Below are 21,112 nucleotides of genomic sequence, written 5' to 3' on the forward strand. Positions count from 1 at the left end.
AAAAAGGAAAATCTGTTACTAACCTAACAGTAGTAGCTGCCCAATGGATTTATTTGCCCCAAATTAAAAATATATAATTTTTATTGTTGGAAGTGTAAAAGTATTCATGTCAATGCTATATTTGCAGTGATCGACATGTTGGAAAAATTTTCTCCAAGTCATCCTCCTTCTTAGACTATGTAAGAAAGTCTTTGAAAAAACTGGAACTAGATGATTCAAAGGTGAGTCACTAAATAGAGAGTACGTGTGAATTCTTACATCCATGTAAATTCTTAATGTAAGCGCCACAGTGCTGCTGTATATGTCTGAACCATTAAGTTGTTTTTGTTTGTATATTGCTGTATAAATATGAAATACTTTAATTTTTGTTGTATTAATAGAGCCAATCCATATTTTATTTTTATGTAATAAAAATTATCGAAACTGGATTGTTTCATTTTGTAGGAAATTGACTTCCAGTTATAACATCTTTGAAAGATACTCTTTTAAAATTACAGTACTCTAATGACTTTATATCATATCAATCTTTTTCTATGTATGGTGTTCATGACCAGAATTTTTGAAAGACTTTCCCTTATCTGTGAAGTTAGTCCTACAAATCTTCTTTGAGCAAAAAAAAAAAAAAGAACACTAGATACTCAATTTTACACATGCAGTCATTTAGAGTTAAATACAGCTTTTTTAAAATGCTGAGTCAAGCATGCATGAAGATTTCCTTGCCTTGTTATTTTTAAGTTTAAAGAAGTCCAAAAAAAAGAATAATGAATCACATAGTAAAAGCTTTTTACCCCTTTCTTTCATTTTTTCTGCAGCAGTATTTTCTTGATCTGTTGTTCAGAGGTCTTTTTGAAATGGAAAAGTGTAACATTATAGCAAGATAGACAATTCCATCCGTGCAGCATGTTTCTCATACAATTTTGTTACGAAGGCATTTGCTTTTTTGTTTTAGGCTTTAGACAGTCTCCTTAGATAGCCTTTTAAGACCTCTGGTGCTGCCTCTGTCTATGAAGGGTCTGATACTGTTTTCTTTAAATTAGTAAGTGTTAAGTATAAATAATAGGATTTTTAAATAATTTTGCTATATAAAGAAAATGTTAATACAAATCTGACATTTAAACTTAAAAAATCTTCCAGAGATTTTTTATGTTCCAGAGTGTCTTGAGTACCGTAGTATTTTACAGTACAACTGTTAAATTGGTCAACAGATGGCAACATAACATTAGTCATGGGATATGACTGTGTGAGTCTCAAAACCACAACAGCTCTGTGAGAACATGTTGTGAAATGGAGATGCTAGAGGATATTATGTATGTTACTAAAAAACTTAGTACAAATGATACCAGAAGTAAGATTGGTAAGTATGCTAAATATTTAAGTTGAATATTTTAGTGTCTGGTAAAGCAGTGCTTAAAATCTGTAGTCGAAATGTCAAATCATTTAAAATATGCTAATCACATCAAAGCATGAACTAGGAGAAAAAATGCAAAACAAATAACTGATTAAATGCAAATGATAGTAGAATTGTGCTTACAGCATGAAGAAAAAAGTCTTGTGGCTGAATTTTCACTCTGTTTTAAAGAGATTGTATTTAATTCTGTTTGCAAACTAAGTTATCTGTTTGCTTTTCTGTATAAATAGGCACTAACATCATGCACTTACCCTGAGTGAAAGTAGCTGCTAAAATGGTATCGGCCTAATTTTTTGTGTGATCATCAGAAAGCAATAGTGAATTGTTTGTACAATGATCAGTTTACTAAATTATTGATAAAACTCTGCTGGTAGGACTTCCAGCAGTTTTACATTCTTTTCTTCAAAGCCAGTGAGCATAGAAACTTCGTGTCAATATGTCTGATCTTAGAAGTGCTGCCTTTTGCCAGAAAGGGTCTGGACAAATGCAAGTTGCCCTGAGAAAAACACAACTGTCAACACTGATTCAAGCTGCACATGTTTGTGTGTGGAAGCTAAAGATCTGATTCAAGTATATGCTCACTTATTTGCTTATATTTCTCCCCATCTTCATGTACAGCTGGTTACATACTAAAGACAAGTTTATGCTGATCTAAACATTATTTTTTATTTCTCAGCTATATTCAAATCTGCAGCGATATAAAAACAGTGTTGTTTTGATATTAGTTTGAGGAAGGTTGTTACTGCTCCCTCTGTAGTGGTTCTGACACTGCAGTTTTCATGGTGGAGTCAGCACAATATTGGAGAATGTGTTAAATTCCTTTCTTCAGAAAAAAACACACATAGCTAAAAAAGTGATGAAGCTTAAACACTTGCTCTAAAAGACAACAAAAATCAAAGAGACATTTATGCAGAATTTGTTTTCTAGTTCTGTTTTTAAAATGAACAAAAGAGCAGCTGTACTGCATAGACCAGACGTCTACTCTGTCTCCAACTGTGGCCAAAAGTGGGTGCCCAGGGAAGAATATAAGTAGAGAGGAAGTGTATATGAATGATCCTTACAGAGTAAGCAAAAACATGCCTGTTGTTCACAAAAAAGGAGGCACCCGTTGTCTTCATGCATAAAATTATTTAGATGATAAAAAACAACTAAGTAAACCTTAGTAAAATTGAAAGTGTTCTGTTAATAGTTTCCCAAATATGGAGATAAAATATCCACTACAGAAAACAGAAGGTTAGGGAAAGCAAGAGACACAGTGTGATACAACCACAGAGGACAGTGACAAGAAATTTTCACATGGGTCTCTGTTTTACAGGTAAAAAGTGTTCTTATATTAAAAAGAAATCAGATGCCAGAAAACTTGGAGACATATAAAATATTAATGCAAGTCCTTGGCTATGCTTATCAGAAAATTGAAAGTGTGTTTAATCTCTGCATGATAATAAATGTATTGAAAGGTAAAGGGATAATGACGGTAAGTTTTTAGGAAGGCAAACAGCACATCACTGCCAGAACTTGGTAGCTTGGCATATATGTTATAGTCATGGATGGTTTTGATCAGCGTGGCTGAATCTAAACTAGGGGACATAAACTTCCTTCCAAACTCCTGATTCACAGCGAGCACAACAGCTACTTCCTTTGTGCACAGCAGTGTCTCTGTTCCTGATCAAGGGGTAGCTGTGGCGCAATCCGAGTTTCCCAGTCTGGACAAAGGAGGAGGCAGGATAAAGAGTGTAACTGCATGTAACACCTAACCTGCATTGATACTAATGTAGGTAAATCTATGTCTTTCGCTAAACATGGAACTAATGAAAAATCTTAATGAGGTATAAATATCCCAAAAAGTAAGTTGATTTGTGCTGTACTTTTTCAATAAAAATAGATTGTTTAATCCTGCCAGCTCTTCATACGACTAAGCCCCTCTTTCTCTTTCCTTTGTGAGACTGGCGTAAAGATTGGAGCCTCTTTGCTTATTTGAAATGAGAACCAGGCCCATTATGAAAAGATTGTCAATCAGGAGTAAGTTAGAATGAGGCAAAATAGCTTTTTCTACCAAGAAAAAAGTATTTTTCAATCACCTGGACCATTCATTGTTACACATTACCGTTCAGGGATTGAAGTTTCCCATTATCTTAGCAAAAATAATTTCCTCCATTGTGTGTCTTTTCAATATGGAAGAGCCTGTCAATTGCAGACTAAGCAGAGAGATGTAATTTTTTTTCCTGCCTTTTTGGTACAAAAGCATTCTTTTCACACATTCCTCCACCTCAGTAGTAAAACTGACTCATACACCATGACTACTGAATATATGGCAAAATGTTCTCATTTTAGAGAGCAGAGAGGGCTCTTTTAGTGTGAGCTTGGTGCTTCCTCAGTATGTTTATACTGCTTCTAGCTTCAGAACTAATGGAATTACTGTGTGGGACATGGATGCCAGCACAGGGCTTCAGTAATTGCTGTGGATACACCCTGAGACAGTATTTTATTCCAAGTTGTTTACTTTGTCATAGCTCGTTCTGTTCTTACACAGACCATGTTGAATGGGCAAAGCATTCAGCATTGCTTAGATATGGGTGAAATTATTTCTATTATAAGATTTCTTTTCCCTGTTATTCACTGTTTCACCTGCTGAAATGATCTCCTACTTTAACACATATGTGAGACTCTCACCTTGAGAAAAGAAAGTGTTTATTACTATTCTTTCTCCTAGAGTTGTCCACTCTTAAGCTGTTAGTCTTGCTTCTTTCAGACAGAAATAGTTCCTTCCTCTTGCTGCAGCTCTTCAGCAAAGTGTATTTCAGCTCTCTTTACAGCCTTCTTGTAGACTGATTTAAAAGGAAGCCTTTTTAATAATGCGTTTAGCTACAGATTAGAACAGGAAGTGCTACAAGTGGCATTGCTGTGATAAAACTTGCCACAGCAAAATGTTTTAAATCCTTGTATAAATTAGTTTATACAAACTTTTAATGAATTTCTAGCATCTCTGGAGAAAAAAAGAGAATCTTTTGTTAAATTCCCTTGTGTCCTGTACTTAATGAGATAAATCAGCAAAAGGTCTTTTATAGGGCCTGACTGTAAGGTGAGTTAAGGGAGAAAGTACTTAGAAGGTTAAAGCCTGGATGTGTGGCTGATGGGCTTGGTTGGGATCCACAGGTCCAGCTGGGGGGACATTTCTGTTAATAAGTGAGATCCTTAGCAGGTGGAGCTGTTTAACAAGCAAATGCTGTCCAGAATTCATTTAAAGTGCAAGTCTGGAAATAAGGATAGATTGGTATTTAATGCCACATCTGATGGCAAGAAGATATACAGAGTTGCAAACACTTCTGACATCTGCAAAGAAAAGCTATTAGTCACTTTGATTTCATTTTGTGCTATACTCACACTATGGTTACCTTTATGGGCTAACAACATATAAAGTAGTTACTTTGTCTTAGTCAAAATACTTCACAAATCACTTAACCCTTTCAGATGTAGATCTATGCTGGGGAGATACAACAGCAGTTTCAGAGGTAGGGTCACCTTAAGCTTTCACGTACAATTAGAAGTTTACATGCGAGACAGTGAGTGCGTCTTTGCAGATTTATTTGATTTTGGTTAACTTAGCTTCTCTTCAAGTCTCCTGTGAACAGTGTTTTCCAGTTCTGAACAGTCAAGTGTTTGCACATAACCTGAAATTGCTGGGGTCTTCCCCCTGAAAAAGTCATTTATTTGGCTGATGCCCCGTATAACAACCCAAGATAAGATCTGCAACAATAAACAGTTGGTCAGTGCTGAGTTTCCACAATCCGAGTTTCCTCTAACCTTGACCATACTTCTTAAAAACAGCTGCTGCCCATTTGTTTTCTTCTGATCCTGTGCTTTAGGTGGAGCATCCCACACAGATTTACAGCTATCAGGTCTAAACCAGTGGATCAGTAAAGGGCACTAGACATTTCTGTGAGATGTACCTATCACAACAGCACTTAAATTAATAACAAGTAAGAGGCATATATAGAAAACTGATGTCCTGTAACAAGCTCATTTATCATCTTCAGTAATTTAAACAACTTTGATATTTGATATATTATGTCTAGCAACTTTAGTCCAAAAAGTATTCTGAAGCCTTGATTTAGCTGTTTGGCTAAATTTAGATGTAAGTACTGTCATTCTATATATTTTACAAAGGTTATGTATTCATAAGTATATTCAGTTAAACAAATGTGTTAGTACTTTCTTTCTCTACAGTAACCAAGACTTTTTGGTTTATATTTTTATACATATGGTTTATAATTATATATACATTCTGGCTTATATTTTTATAAGATTTTCTGAAATGATTACATGTCATTCATTAATAAGCTAATCCTTTTCCTATAGTAACTCCAGATTATTTAATTTTGAATAGTAAAACTGATGGATAATACTGAAATCAGAATTTTTCTAAAATACAATGATAGGTTATTTTTGTCAGACAAAATTATATAAATTGTTTTCTGATGTCTTTGGACACTTTCTGTATAGCTAATGTGTATATCTGATATATTTCATATGCAGTAGTGACTTTCTTTAAAGCAGTGATTCTTTTTAAGAAAACTAGTAAAAGAGCATGCATATGTGACTTCATTTTGATGAAGCAAACACATAATAGTAACATTAACATACTTTTTAAGTCTGAAGATCAAATAACTGAGCCAAGTGATCTTTCAGTGCTATTAAGTAACTAATTGTTAATCACATTTTTAATAAGATACTAATAAAACAATTCTGTTGATTTTGTAAAATAAAATAAGGATATATTAATTTAAAAAAATAAGTATTTTTACACTTGGAGCATAAATGTGTACGTGTATTTCAAGTTTCTCATGATTTATCACTATTTTAGAACTGAAATTTTAATATATGCATTTCCCTTTCCTAATTGCTCAGATGGCAGATTGAACATGGATTGAAGAGGTGCCTTCTCATATTTTAAGATAAGCCGGTTATTCATGTTAGCTAAATCTATATTTAATATATTGGGCTTTGTCTTGAATAAATTTTCAGCAGACATAGGTTATGCTATGCCTGCTTGAATTTATTTATATGATAATAATGCTCTTTTTAAAATTAATACAAAAATAGTTCCAATTTGCTGTGTTCAGACTCCTGTAGTATTAGATGGAAACACTTAAACTAAAACACTGTACAGCCAAGAATTTAAAGATGAGACTTCCAGAGACTCCTAAGAGAATTGGATGTCCTGACCTCATGTTCTGTGAAGATGCCGTGTTATAACTGTATCTTGCAGATAGCTTCCCTATGAGTGGCTAGGAAAGTGTTTGGAAACTCCTTACGAGCATTCTTGGGATTCATCTGTAAGATCATATTTTCCTCCTCTGCAGAAAAAAAAAAGGGGTCATCTGACAAGGCTTTAAGAATTTTGTGGTCTCTCTGAGGAACATGTTAGTGGAGGCTCTGTCCCTCCATGGTGCCTCTCAGTCCATCCTTGTGTCATGAGCTGTCCTGCTAATTCTCTAACCATGATCTGTTCATGTAATAATGAGTAGTCCTTGAGGATATTACGTCCTGTATCCACATCTGTGCTACCCATACAACTATCATTTGTGATTTATCATGTATCTTTCTTAGTTTGGTCTTACAACAGCTGCAGCTCTTTGGGTATAAAGATGAACAAGGAAGATGAGCTGACTTCCTGTAGGTTTCTGATATGGATATGCATTTGATATGGTATGCATTTAATAAAAAAAAGTTCTTCAGTTGTTCTAATGATCTTCAGATTCATTGAACTTGAACACATCTATGTCAAAGTGTGTTACACAGAATATTTTGTTTCTTCATTGTTTTAAAGCATGTAATTAGGAGACACTGTGCTCCGTAAACATCATTGACGAGCAGCATTGCAGTTAAATGAACAGTGAGCCTAGGACAAAATAAAAGGCCTCTATCCCTATGGAGCTTATCAGAATAAGCTTTATTATGGTATTTAGGAAGCTACATAGGAAATCATTTAAGTTCCACAGAAATTTTGAAGGATGGGATTTTGGTGCATCTCCAACAAGTTTCTCATTCAGTAATTCAGATTACTTCTTTTTTTTTTTCTCTCTTCAAAATGAACAGAAATTCCAAAAGCTGAAAATGAAACTGTTTATTTTTATGTATCATTTATGTTTTTCATTTTTTAAAAACAATATACCTAGGAAATTCCATCCTTCCTAGAAAATGCTTAATAAGGTTTCCATAGCCATGTCAGAATGTGTTAATATAATAAACACATCTTTACTTCTACCTTTAATATATATGTTATTTTCTAATTTTTGCAGAAAAAGTTGTTTTCCACATGAATTTCTGTTTTACTTACTTCACAAGATTTTGACTGAAGAAGCGTGACATTCTCTAAGCTTGTGCCATGGGAATAGCTGAATGATGAATTTCTAGGTTTAAATTCAGCTGTTATAAGAACTCTTTAATCAGATTTTCTTAAATTTCCGGAATTCAAATGGATGAATATATTACTCAGAATTCTGAAAATATTCATCTGTAATATTCCTCAATTTCAAAAAATTGAAGTAGATTCTTCGTGGGAGTCTTAACTACAGAATTACTAATGGTAAATTTATAATTTTAGTGTGATGTGTTATTTGAGATACTGCCTGACTAAATCAATTTTATTTTCAAGTACATCATTTGAAAGAATGCTAAATACCACTAAAATGTCTTCTGAGCACTTGGTGGGTATCTGTAAAGATTTTTTTTTTATTATTTCTATCTGCTGAATTGCATTAAAAGAAGTTACTTTTTTGGTAGTCAAATATTATAAAGGCCTCACAGCTGCCATTCTGAAAGGAGTGTGACTGGCTATTTTGCTGTGATAAAGCATTTAGGAGCAACCCCCACTCTTTTTTGACCTAGACATTTGCCAGTGCCTCTTAAAACATCACTGTGCTGTGTTCTGTTTTGAAGGTAGTAAAATGTCCGCCTTGACCTAATATGTTAGACTCCTCCCCTCTTTAATCTTCCCAAACCATAGCACTTGTAGGAAGTCATCGCAGGGCTATACTGGAAGAGAGGAACATAGCTTTTGTAATTGGTGACACAGAAAAACTGTGTCACCTGTCCTTTGGAAACAGCACTGGATCTTTCTAAGCTTTTGTACATCGCATAGTACATACTGTTTCCATACCTGCTAGAAATTTCTAGTACTAATGTAATATGGAGCAATGTTGTGTTGAATGAAGAAGAAAAGAAATCAGTCATGATTTTGGTCAGGGTGTAATACAGGACAATTCTTTACAGCCTCTTTTTTCAATGAGACAGTGAAGACGACATTAGGTAAATGGAGATGCGCTTCTCTTAGCTGAGCAAAGAGTGCCACTTGATTCGTAATGTCTCCTCAGCAACAAGGGGTGGAATATTATAAAATGCAGTTGGCAGATGAATGGAAATAAGAGGAAAAATCATATTCTGTGGCTTAATTTTACTGTTATTTTTAAAAGTGTGGAAGAGCCACACATTTAGGATTGGGAAACTGTCAGTAGTGCAGTTGCATAATGCATTAAGACGTGAACTAACTTGAATTTATAAAACTCTCCTTAGGAAAAAAAAAAGAGAACTTTTGCAGAGACAAGAAAAGTTTACTTTCAAGGGGTCTTGATGCCCAACCTTCCCCGAATTCAGTATCCAGATCTTTAAATGACAGTGTACACCTCAAACTGTAAAGGTCAGTAGTTAGGGAATTATTTAATGAAGGCTCAGGTAGCACTGGTACTGCAGTGTGTAAAATGTATGTGCAGCAATACTGTTTTGAAATATAATTGTTTTTCAAACAAATAAAGTACTTATCACTGTTACGGTAATATAACATTTCAGTCTGAGAAGGAATTTGAAGAGATTTGACTTTTACATCAATTAGAAACAATTATAAATAATAAGATTGCATTCATCTGAAACACATTTTAAATGATGTTCTAAATCGACTTAAGTCCTGTTACATTATCTGAGAAACAGGAATACTTTTGTAGCTATCTTAGTCAAAGGAAAATTGTAAGAAGTTGCTGTCTGGTATGGTCTCATAAGCTTTTTAAACCGATCTAAGCAAATGCTGCTGCTAAAAGGGTTTCCTTATCTTGTACTGATGCTAGTTTTCATGCTAGTGCTGGTAGAAGAAAGGGGAGGAAACTCAGAAATGTGCCATCAGTGCAGGGGATGGCAGTCACTTTTAAGCAGCAAAGAATAATTACACCTGCTTAAGCTGCCTGTGGAACAGCATCCTTAGGCTCTGGCTCTCCCTTGTAGGGAGTGTGCAGTGCTGGGCAGTACAAAGACACTTTCATTCAGCCAAAATGTTCTTAATCTGGAGAAAGACTTAGCTCTGAAAAAATATTCTCTGGCCAAGTTCTAAGTGTGACATTACCAGTTCTCACCTTCTGCCTGTGTGTTTTCTTTTCAGCCTGTACTCAAGCAGTATGTTTATGGGACTGCGTCTAACTCGGGTGTGCTTAGACATCTTATTTGCTCCCAAGGCTCTCTTGACAGTCTCATAGTGTTTGTAACAAGTGAGTAAGGTCTGTGATATAGTTTTGGTGCCACCTTCAGCATATGGTATAGTTATAACTAGGACAGCAGAGACCTTACTGCCTCCTAGTTCCTCTTTGTTGTTTTGGCTATTTTAGTCACCAAACCAATCCACAACAAAATTAGCTTAAAGGAAAGCATACACCATCTTCACAGTCCAAAGGGATGTGGTGTTTGTGCTTACAATCCAGTAAAGCCTGGGTGACATTGTAGCTAAATCTGCAAAGAAATACTGGCCAGTGCCTCTTTGGATATTCTGAAGCTTACTTGAATATCAGTAGCAGCTACCCTTTTCATGCCGTTTTCTAAAAAAGTTCTTCTTATGGACACATTCTCTTTTTTTCAGATGATCTGTTGTATTGAATTGGGTCACCCACCAAACTTGCAACTGAGGTACAGTTTGGAATATTACCTAATTATCCACAATAGCCGGATGCATTTAGTCAGAGTGTGTCAAGCAAGAGGGGAGTAGTAAGGCATTTGGGCCCAGTACTTGAGTATGGCAGCATCCAGGAGACAATTTTTGACCCAGTGTTTTGTTTGTGAAACATTTCACAGTTTGTTCTGTTTTAGTTGAATGCCTCATGTTGAAAAAGGGAGAACACAACGCATGAAAAAGCAGAAAGGTTTTATGTTCATATTTTCACAAATAAAGATCTTTATATTTTAATTCCAAATAACCTGTAATATCAAAACTCTGTTGTACTAAAACCTTTTTAATTCTCAGCAGAAGTGGAGAGCTCATAAGGCAGAGATCAAATAAAGTATTTTTTCATCACATGATTAATATATTTTAATTGGTTTGGCTTTTTGGAGAGGAAGAGAAAAAACCTTGCTCAGATATTTGCACAGCTTTAATGAAAATAAAATGGCAACAAGACCAAATGTGTCAGTACATTAGTACGACTAGATCTGTTATGGAAGCCTCCATAGTAGTAAAAGTACTTTCTAGATTGAAAAGAATACAATTGACAGAACACAAAAGCTCTAACCCATCCCCTTGTTTTAAGGCAGAATTAGAATTTTCTGTCATTCCTGAAAAATATTTGTCTTATCTTCTTAAAGCTTCCTGTGATGAAGACCCACAACCCCCAGTCTTCAGTTAACCTTCCAAAGAGAAAGTTTCTTCAAATCTGTGACTGGAATTTTTTTTTGCTGTGATGCAAGCCTATTAGTTCTTACCCTATCCACTGTAGGCAAGAACAAACTGTTCCCTGCCTCTTTGTGGCAGCCTTTTAAATACTGTTATACCCACTCTCAGTTATCGCTTCTTTAGCCTAATCAGTTCCAGTTCTCTCAATCTTTCTTCACAGGTCATGTTTTCTAGATGTCTGACCATTCTCTTTACTCTCTCAGGGCTCTTTCAGATAGTTTATGTCTTTCTTTGAAATCCATTGCCCAAAATACAATATTCCAGCTAGAGCTTTACTACTGCCAAACAGAGTTGAAGGATTGCTTCCTATGCTTTGCAGGCTGTTCTCCTGTACGTGTTGCAGTATGATGATTGCTTTTTTTTGCATTAGCACAACTTTGACTCTCACTCAGCTTGTGATCTGTTATATCACCCAGACCATCATTTGGTGTTCCTCATCCTGAACAGTTGATTATTTCTGTGCAAGCGTAGTCCCTCCTGCATTTTCCTATAGCATTTCAAACTTTTTTCCCAAGCAATTCTCCAATTTCAGAGTATTATTCTAAGTTCTAGCAATGTCCTCCAGTTGCATATTTGTAGCTTTACTCACTTTAACCTAAACCTTGTTTCCTAAATTTGCTTATGAAATTATTATGTGAAATGGTGTCAAAAGTCTTACTGAAGTCAAAATGTATGACAGTCTTTTGTTTTTCCCTATCGTGAATCCTTTTTCCCTTCTTACAGCCAAACTGGTTTGACGTTGTGTGATTTGTTCTTGACAGACTTATGTTGACTATTACTCATCTGCTTAACATTCAGTGTTTTTAAATACTTTGAGTAATTGTTCTGTTTTTTTTCCATGCATTGAATTTGAACTGAGTGGCTTATAATGAACCAACTCCTTTCTCATTACACTTCTGAAGTCAGGCATGCACCTACTAGTCAGAACTGTGGATAGCCGAAGGGTAGAGACATCAAAGTTTATAAGAACTGGAAAATGTGGCCCTGCTGCCCTATGGAGAACATGCGCTGTGAACAGCACTGATGGTCATAACTCTAGCTGCCTGCTATGGCACAATGGCCTCGAAGGCCTGAAGGGGAAGGTGCATTTGGTTTTGTCAAGCTCTTGAACTGCCTTTGCATCAAATTCGGCCTACAGTTATAGTGGCAGTGGTGGTAACGTTGCATCAGATAATTTGGAAAAGAAGAGAGAAACATGTAGTGGTGCAAGGTCAGTAGAGAAAGTTTTCATTCAAATGTTGGTGGGTAATTTGAGGCACAGAGAAACTAAGTATTATTTCCAGAATCTGACAGCAGGTTTTGCAGTGCGAAATACCATCCAGGAGTCCTGACAAGCATGTTACTCTGGCATGAGTCTCCACTCCTCAGCTATTTAGCAAAATCTCTTGGGCTTTGGGGAAGGGAGGCAGGTTGAGATATATGGGAAAGGAAATGAGAATGTTATCTCCGCTTTAGTGGGTAATACTCATTTAAGAATGGTTAGAGCTTTCTGAATAATGAATATATTTCAATAATTCATGTCAGGGTAAAATGCTGTCTGAAGAACAGGTATTGTAAACGACAACTGAGAAATTGTTTTAGGAAAATTATTATAAACCTTAGGAAAGTGCTAATTTCAAAAATAGTACACAGATTTCATTTTGGAGTGTGACTTCCAATTAGTAAAAAAAAAAATTCATTTTAAAATTGTCTCGAAAAAGTAACTGGAACAATTCTGATATCTTTTTTTTTTTAATGCCTTGCAGCTCCCAGACAGCTGTATAATGGATTACTATGAAAAATACAAGCACAGAATGAATGAGCTCGAAGCATTTAATATGGTAAAAATCATAGGATTAATACCATTACCTTGTACATATGTGCTAGTCTAGAACAAAGCCCTGTTAAGTTTTATGTGGAGGTGGACTGTCTTACACTGTGGTATGCAATCTCAAAAACAAAGCCGCTCCCCCCCTGCTCCGAACTTGGAGCATATCCTATTGCAAAACTATATTAGGTGTTAGTAAAATAATAAAGAGAACACATGGAAGATTCTTTTTCAAGAGGGACTATTACCCTGAAAAATGAAATGTTAGTCTCCTTTTAAATCTAGACTGGTCTCCATGCAGTTATTTCATAAAAATTCTTTTTATTAAAATTCATTATTTCCCTCTTTAAAATTATTCTGCTTCATATAATATCTTTTTCTTGTTGGACAGTGCCTCAAAGCCAACTAAACAACATCGTTTCCTAGCTTTATGACATTCTGTGTATTTTTGATCTTTAATATAATCTGTTTTGAAGATGTCCATCCCACAGGGAAAATTGGCAAGGTGACATTTGTACAACAAATTCACTAGAAAATGATTGACCTTCCTGGAATTGCTTTGTGGAAATGTAGCCATTTAGAAATCTGTTGGCTGTCTTTCCTAAAATCATAAGCGTCTAATTTTTCAGTTGAAGGTTGTTCTGGCTCCCTGCATAGAAGTTTTGATACTTCTGGATCGCCTCTGCTACCTCAAGGAGCAGGTATTTTTGCATTATATTTTATGATACCTAAAGGCTACATCAGTGAGATGAGACTATTTCAGCCAATTTATTACTGTGCAGGCCAAAAGTTTCTGTTGCAGAATTATTATTCTCATCATATTTGCAAAAGCGTAAGTATTTATTCATTTTAGTATAAACATATGCCCAGCAGATGTTTTTATTTTCAGTGTAGCAGCAACAGTAAAGTTTATGTTCTTTTAATTGTACAGTAATTACTAGTCATAGACAGTAAAAAAATAAATATGCAACAAATCTCAATTTATACAACATATTTGGAGATTTAATAATTTAAAGGAATATTGGAAATTCTAAACAAACATGGTGATGTGCATGTTAGAGCTTCTAAAGAATATGTTTTAGAATGCGTACTTCAGGAAATTTTGAATTAGATCCAAAATGCTCATGAGTGCTTTTTATTGTTTCTTAATTAAGGTCTATGGTGAGAGAGGGTGCACTTTCTCCAACTGTATGGGTCAACTGAGGTACATTTGACTAACATACAGCCTGGATATATTTTACAAGTAGAGACCTGGGATGTAGTAAGCAAGTGCTACCACATTTACTCTGTAATGATTTATGTATTACAGTGTTTTTGCGAACACTAATTTTGAGCTTGGCGTGATTAACTCAGAAGCAACAATCATACCTTCTCTGCACCAGTAAATATTTTTCCGACAAGTTATAATTCATTAGAAGGAAATGGTAGTGTCTTGTAGCTTCTGCTCAGGACCATGGTCAAAAGAAAATTTAAAAATAAATTTTAAACCCATTCATGTGAAAAGCTCTGTTTTTCCACTATAAACCTTTCATTTTAACATCTCCATTTTATCATAAGTAAAAATTCACTTTATTTTCTGGCATAGTGGACTTGGAACAAATGAATTGTAGTAAATACATGCTTTTGTTCTAGCTGGTATTTTTACAGAAAGGCAATCTGAAATATTTAAGTAATGATGTATTTTCCCAATTGCCAACCAGCTATAAATCACATAGAGATCTGTATGTTTTCCAAGACAGAAGATCAGACTTGCTGCATTTAGCACTAATTTACCTTTTCTAAATGTACTATACGCCTAGATTTAATCTTGTACTTGATTAGGAAGAAAAAATAGAAATGATAAAAGCCATATGTAACATGAACACCAAATCCAGCTGGCCTTATTCATTTTAGGACCGTTAATTAGCTTCAGTAGTTGTATGTGCTGCATAAAATGAGTTGGACTTGATCCTTAATTTCTTTGCTTCTCCTTCACTGAAAAAAGCTTTATTAATGATGGAGGTGGTAAGCTGTCACCTGATAGTACCAAAAATATTTTAATGACTTTAAAATATATAGTGTTTTGGGTTTTGTTTGTTCACAACAAAGCTTTCAGTAATTTTGTTATTAGATAAGTGTTTTTCCTCCTTTGAATTAAGGATAATATTGTTTTACAATTTCATATTTGAAAATGTGGACATACTGCCATATCCTAACTTTTAAGTCAAACACATTTTTATGTACATCAATCATGTATCATTTTACAGGACAACATTGCTTGGTCCGGACTTGTGAAGTTATTTGATCCCGTGAAATCCCCCAGATGCTATGCAGTTATTGCTCTGAAGAAACAGTCATGTTTTTAAGTAGAAGCAAACTACAGATAGGTTGAAATCTCTGAACTGATACTGCTATTTCCTCACTTTTTTTCTGTTATTTTTAAGTGATTCCTCAAGTATGCTGGTGCATTTGGAAACTGTTGACTTTATATCTGCAAAAATAAAAAATGTAATGCCTCCATGAATCATGAGAAATAAATAGTGAGCTGTAGCTCCTTTATAAATACCACTGCTTCCTTATGTCAGTTATTAAATAAAGTTAAAGATCTGATTTTATTATAAAAGTTATGACCCATATTATGTGATCAGTGTTTAATGTTTCTTCCTTTTAAGGCATTATAGTTATGTATTCGCATCCCTTCTCTTGGTAATTTCTTCTTTTAATTGCAAGATCAGTGTTCCGTATACCTTCTCAGTTTCTACCAGTGGCTGGCATCAGCTGTCTCAGACTAGCCTTGCCTTTAAAGTCTTTTCTGGATTCAGATTCTGCGTAGTTTAGAAAGATAATTAACCTGTAGTGTAGACAGGAGGTGGTTAAACTAAATGAGATCTTTGTACTTCCCTGTTCTCCACCGTCATCAGGACCAGCTTTCTTATGCAGCAGCCTAGAAGAGCCTAGGGCTTTTCTCATGCCAGATAGTAAATATCCCCAACAAGTGGTTTTGTCTTAACCTCTTCTTCCTTCAGGCGTGTTCCTGACGCACTTAGTCACTGGTCATGCTGAAAGAAACAACTGTGTGTGCTCCAGTTGACTGGGAAATTTTCCAGTGTTTAAGAATCAGCTGCTCTGCTGGGTTTCATGCTGTAATCCCCGGGTTATATTAGAAAGCTATGATCTGGCCCAAATGTGTTGGGTATAAATACTTGGGTGCCCAAGTGAGTTGTAACTCTCTCTGTAGTTTCTGCTTGGCAGAAGTGAATTCAGGAATGGGAAACTTCTTTGTTGATGCATTTACTTCAATGGGTTGCCTCCTTAAACTGCAGATGTTGCATCAATGTTAAAAAGAGAAAAATTTCCAAGTCACAGTGCTTTTATTAGAATTGTCCAGTGAATATAAAGCATAATTAACTTCCAGTGCACAGAAAAAAAGGACAACAAATGAATAATAGAATACAACATAAAAGAAGGAAAGGGGAGAATGGAACTTTAGTGGTCAGGAGATCAGACTAACAGAAAACATGTTAATATTATTTGTATAGTGGGACTGAAGTGGATGGTGATAATCATGGAAATCAGACTGAGATTCATATCTGAGTAGAAACAAATTTTATTCAGTTTCAGTCTGCGAAATATATTGAGAGCTTGTGAACAGGGATATTCAAGAAAATAAAGTAAGGTATCTTCCTAACAAGCCACATCTTTCTTGATGTGTTCATTTGGAAGAATATTTTTTTGGTGGTGTAAGTTCACTGCCTTCTGTTTCAGGGCTCGCAGTCCTTGTTAGGTGCATGGATCCAGTATGAGCTTCTCACATTTGTTTAGTCTCAGCAGGTTCAGTCTTTAGAGCTGCTGAACACCTGCAGTAGCCATGGAAGCTAACAGCAGTTGCAGGTGCTCACAGCATCTCAGGAGCAGAGCTAAGAAAAGAAAATGGGGCATTCCATATGTGAGACTTTTTGTTATGCAGGGAGGACTAAGCAAACTAACAAGTTTCGTTTCCCAGAAGAGGAATCAAAAGAAATGCAAGACTCTTCTTAACCTTTAAGCATTTGGCAGGGAAAAAAATAGCATCTGATATAAGGAGATAATCTAAAATAAATAATGTAAAAGTATAAATAATGTAAACATACAGAAAATGTAAGAAAATCATGTTTTACTATATTATGGTCTGCTAAGGCATGATGTCTATTAGTGAAATCTTAAAATGTTGTCATTCCAATCTTGTGTGCTGTTACAAAAAATATTTGGGGCTGAAAGTGACTTTTTTCTGTCATGAGTTGATTCTTCTGCTTTTTCAGACCAAATACTCAAAACTGGGCAGATACGACACCCAAATATTCAATATTCACTGAAAGCAGGGGCTTAAAAGTACCCTGTTTTGACCGAAAGGCATTAGATTCAGTAAGCCTCGCCTGGTTTACTTTGAACACAGTCCAAATTGCATAGTACATATAGAATATAGCTAATTTTGTGCAATATTTTAATGTGTATAACTCTATCTAAATTCCAAGTTACATTCTTACTACTATTTTAAGAGGACATTTGAAACAGTTTAGAATAACAAACACATCTCTAGGATTAGCCCAAGTGCTTTTCCACTGATTCGAAAAGGTCTGAATAAATTTGCAGACCCCTCCAGCCCCAGCAACTTCTCAGGCTTTTTCAGTACTCATGCACTCTGTAATCTGTGCAGGCAAAGACAGAGGCAACGTGCTTCTTAGAATAATAACTATGAAGAGGGGTTTGCATTCGGCAAAGTCAGTTGCTGTCTGCTCTCAAAGGTGTTTTGAAGCTTTAGATGCCTGAATACCTATGAGATACTGTTTACGTAATGGAAGAATCTTTCACGGTAACCAAGATGAATCAAACAATTTTTCATCGTGGTTATTGCCAGAAATTCTTCCATAACGTAAACAGTATCCTAAATATGATCATGTCTTTTGACAGAAAAGAATCCTTATTTTCTTTCACTGTGGCAGTGAGCTATGTACCCAGATACATCCTTTAAGGGATACTGAATATACCTGTTTTTCCTCAGGTGTTTGCCTGATATTCTGTTCATGGCATACTGATGCTTTCTACAGCAGGCTTGAAGTGTTTTATTTATGCTTCTTAGGGCTGCAGCATATTCTTGGAAGAACAAGAGGATGTGCATAGTACGTGTACAATCTTAATATGCAAGAGTACATTGGAACCCCTAGATCTCCAAGCCTGCAAGCCTGCTTTTGTGTCAGTAAACTTTAATTCTGCAGATCTGATTCATGCCTTAGAGCATCATCTCATTAAAAAAAATAAAAATAAATAAAAAAAATTACACTGTTCTAGTTTCTGGAATTTTAGTTTCAAGTTTGTTGTCATTAATTTAACTTTTTTTAATTAGAAATTATTTTCTCCATTGACGTTATTCATTGAATTACAGTTAAAATAATGACTATCTGTTTGGTGTTAAGATGCTTTTGCTGTGTCACGATGTATTTAATATCTTTAGACTCAGGATCTGTATGTCCTATGATGGCTTAAAATCTAAACAGGGTAAACATGCTAAATATATCTGTCTTGGGGACAGCTGTATGCCTTGTTGATTACTGAGTGCTCTTTCCTATCATTACTTGTTGGCTCAGATATACTTTATTCCTAAAAAACATTCATAAATGTGTCATTATGTTGCTGGAGATCACTGATACTAAGGGCAGGTGGTAAGAAAGGACCAGCACCAGGAAAGCCTTCCCTGCTTAGGAGTGGAATAACAACTGAGTGCAGTGCTTTGAACTTCCCTTTCTCTGAGAATTTGCTCAATACCCAGTATTTGTTAGTACAGTATCTTTAAATCTCTTTATCCTAAGTGTCTTATCATTCTTACTGTTATATATGCTCATTCTTAGTGATATGTGTATCCCAGGGCTCTGAAAGCAGTGAAATCCATGCTAGACCTAGGAAGCATGAAGAATTTTCAGAGTTCATAATCAATTCAGAGCAGCAGTATGGGTGTCCAAGCATATTAATTGGCCACCTTACACTTAGAACTGTGACTTCAGCTTCCTTCTTTTGTTGCTGAGATCTGTTCAAGTTTTGTAGTTTTCAGGATTCCCACGCTTGCTGCTAGGTGGCAACATGCCCTAATTCTCTGGGATCCGGCTGCTCTTTCCTCGCCATGTTCACCTGAAATAACCAGCTCAGTTTGGTGGTTCTAAATTCTTCACCTCCAAGCAACTGCTGAATAAGCCTTAGTTAGCTGCTTTGCATTTGCTTATCCATGACTGTTATCTTTGTCAATGTTGTATTTCAGAATACCCCGAGAAGAGGAATAAAACCCTTCCTAGGTTTAGGACACCACGAAGAAGTTGCCATTGTTATGCTTCTTGCAGTTTTCTCTCTTAAATCCTTGAAATTAATGCCTGGAGATCAGACAGATTAGTAACTGACAGACAGCCTGAGAGGCACAGGGTATTAAAAAAAAATACTGTGCGCAATATCTTATTTCTCTTCAGGATTCATTTTAGATTCAAGAGCTCTGAGGCATTTTCGTCACAGAAGTTTCAGTGCACAGCATTAAACTCAAACCTCCAAGGAAAGCCACCAACATAATGAAGATCTGCCTCAAACTGTTACAACATGCTGTTGTACACCAATCTTTCTAGTATTCACCTGCATCTTTCTCAAGGCTGTCTGTTCTGTCTGTATCAAACCGGAGAGAAATAAATAGACACTTATCTCACCATCCTATTGATGCTATGAAATCTGCAAAAAAAGACACTGTGCTCTCTGCTTTGTTTGTGTTAAAAGGCAACAAAACTCTTAAAAGTCCTGGATTCTGAAGATTACCAATGAAATTTAGAAGAAATTGAACTTGTACCACATTAGTGTATTCTTGAGTGGGAGAGCACAATATATTGTAGATCACATCAAAGGGCACACTGTTTGCCAGAATTTCCTAAACTCACGAACACAAGACACATAAGCAAGATTATGTGGACAAAATATCACAAAGCTTTGCAATTACCACGTAACCATTCCTTATAAACTGTAGGAAGACAAATCATCTAATTCCATGGAAACACCCAACAGGAAAGCATGAACTTTCAGCAAGTAGACAAGACATTCAGATTTTAAACTTGCCTAACAATCTAGGAACTAGCTGCAAAAGTGAAAAATCCTTTTCGGTGACAATCTGATATACTGTTCACCCCAAGAAATTGATCCGTTTTCTACTTAATATTTATTTTATACCTGTTGTATAATCTGTAGTTTCAGTCTATGCTTGGCTTTTGATTTTTTATATGTTTAGGATTAAATTGTCTCCTTTTGGCCTTTTGGAATTATAGTGGCTGTATACACTAAGCAAGGACTTACTATTTGCTCTTGTATAGGACTTGTTGTCCTAATAAGATACAACTGTTTAATATCTTTGTTTAAAATTAACAAAGACTGTTCAAAAGCAAAATGCCATTTCTAAATTTAACGCTACATTATCTGTGGAGTAAAAAGATGATTCATTCGAAACCTGTGCAAACTTTTAACTTCTCGTGGTAAAGTTCTCAGTTTTATGTCGGTTTTTCTCTTTGCATCTGGACCAGGAGGAACTTTTTCCTGTTGATAAAGATGTTGTCAGGGCAGCTGGCATTGGGTTTCACACGGAATATATCACGAAAATCAAAATGCATTAAATCTACTAAGCCAACAAATCAGATTGTTAGACTGAAGCTCAGACTGCCTTAACACACAAGCTGTCAACTCTTTCATGAATCACTGATGAAAAGAGCAAAGTTGTGTGCTTGCTGAATGACTTGATAATGTCTGGCACCAAAAGAGGAAATTCCCAATCAGAAGAAGCAGTGATCACCTCTTCTGATTACTTAAACCTTCAGAAACAATAATTAATACGCACAGTTATAAATCTACATTGTTTATTACACCTCCTATTATTAGTCATGAATGAAGACTGACAGTAGAAGCAGCCATGCTGTTTCTCAACTATAAATCCTAAATTCACTTGTTAGTCTTAGAAAGGCTGAAGTCATCAAGAGGACACACAGATGTTAAGAAGTGTAGAATGAGCTGTACATTACTTGGATTAATGTGCCAGTTGCTAACCTTTTAAAACTCTAAGGCGTGGATATCGGTTCAAAGAACACAACTCACAAAATGCTCAATGGACAGCACATAAATCAAGTTTTATTAATTTTAAGCTCTTCAGTGGTTGTTTATTGGCAGACTA

The 21,112-nt window shown here is 35.5% G+C and overlaps 1 protein-coding gene across 6 annotated transcripts in view; it reads left to right on the forward strand.

The window, feature by feature from the left end:
- METTL25 (methyltransferase like 25) overlaps positions 1-21,112 on the forward strand; it is a 69,029-nt gene that overhangs the window by 44,441 nt on the left and 3,476 nt on the right. For 2 of the 6 annotated variants that reach the window (XM_064509679.1, XM_064509682.1), the window contains 4 exons: positions 128-221; positions 12,857-12,931; positions 13,548-13,619; positions 15,165-15,462. In XM_064509679.1, coding sequence (XP_064365749.1) covers positions 128-221; positions 12,857-12,931; positions 13,548-13,619; positions 15,165-15,263 — 340 coding nt within the window. In that variant the 3' untranslated portion in view covers positions 15,264-15,462. Of the gene's footprint in view, positions 1-127; positions 222-10,304; positions 12,632-12,856; positions 12,932-13,547; positions 13,624-15,164; positions 15,463-19,183; positions 20,398-21,112 lie in introns of those variants that run through there. The other 4 variants (XR_010388577.1, XM_064509695.1, XM_064509703.1 and 1 more) reach the window with 4 other exon arrangements.

The sequence above is a fragment of the Dromaius novaehollandiae genome, chromosome 1 (assembly GCF_036370855.1).
Source record: "Dromaius novaehollandiae isolate bDroNov1 chromosome 1, bDroNov1.hap1, whole genome shotgun sequence".
Classification (NCBI taxonomy): domain Eukaryota; kingdom Metazoa; phylum Chordata; class Aves; order Casuariiformes; family Dromaiidae; genus Dromaius; species Dromaius novaehollandiae.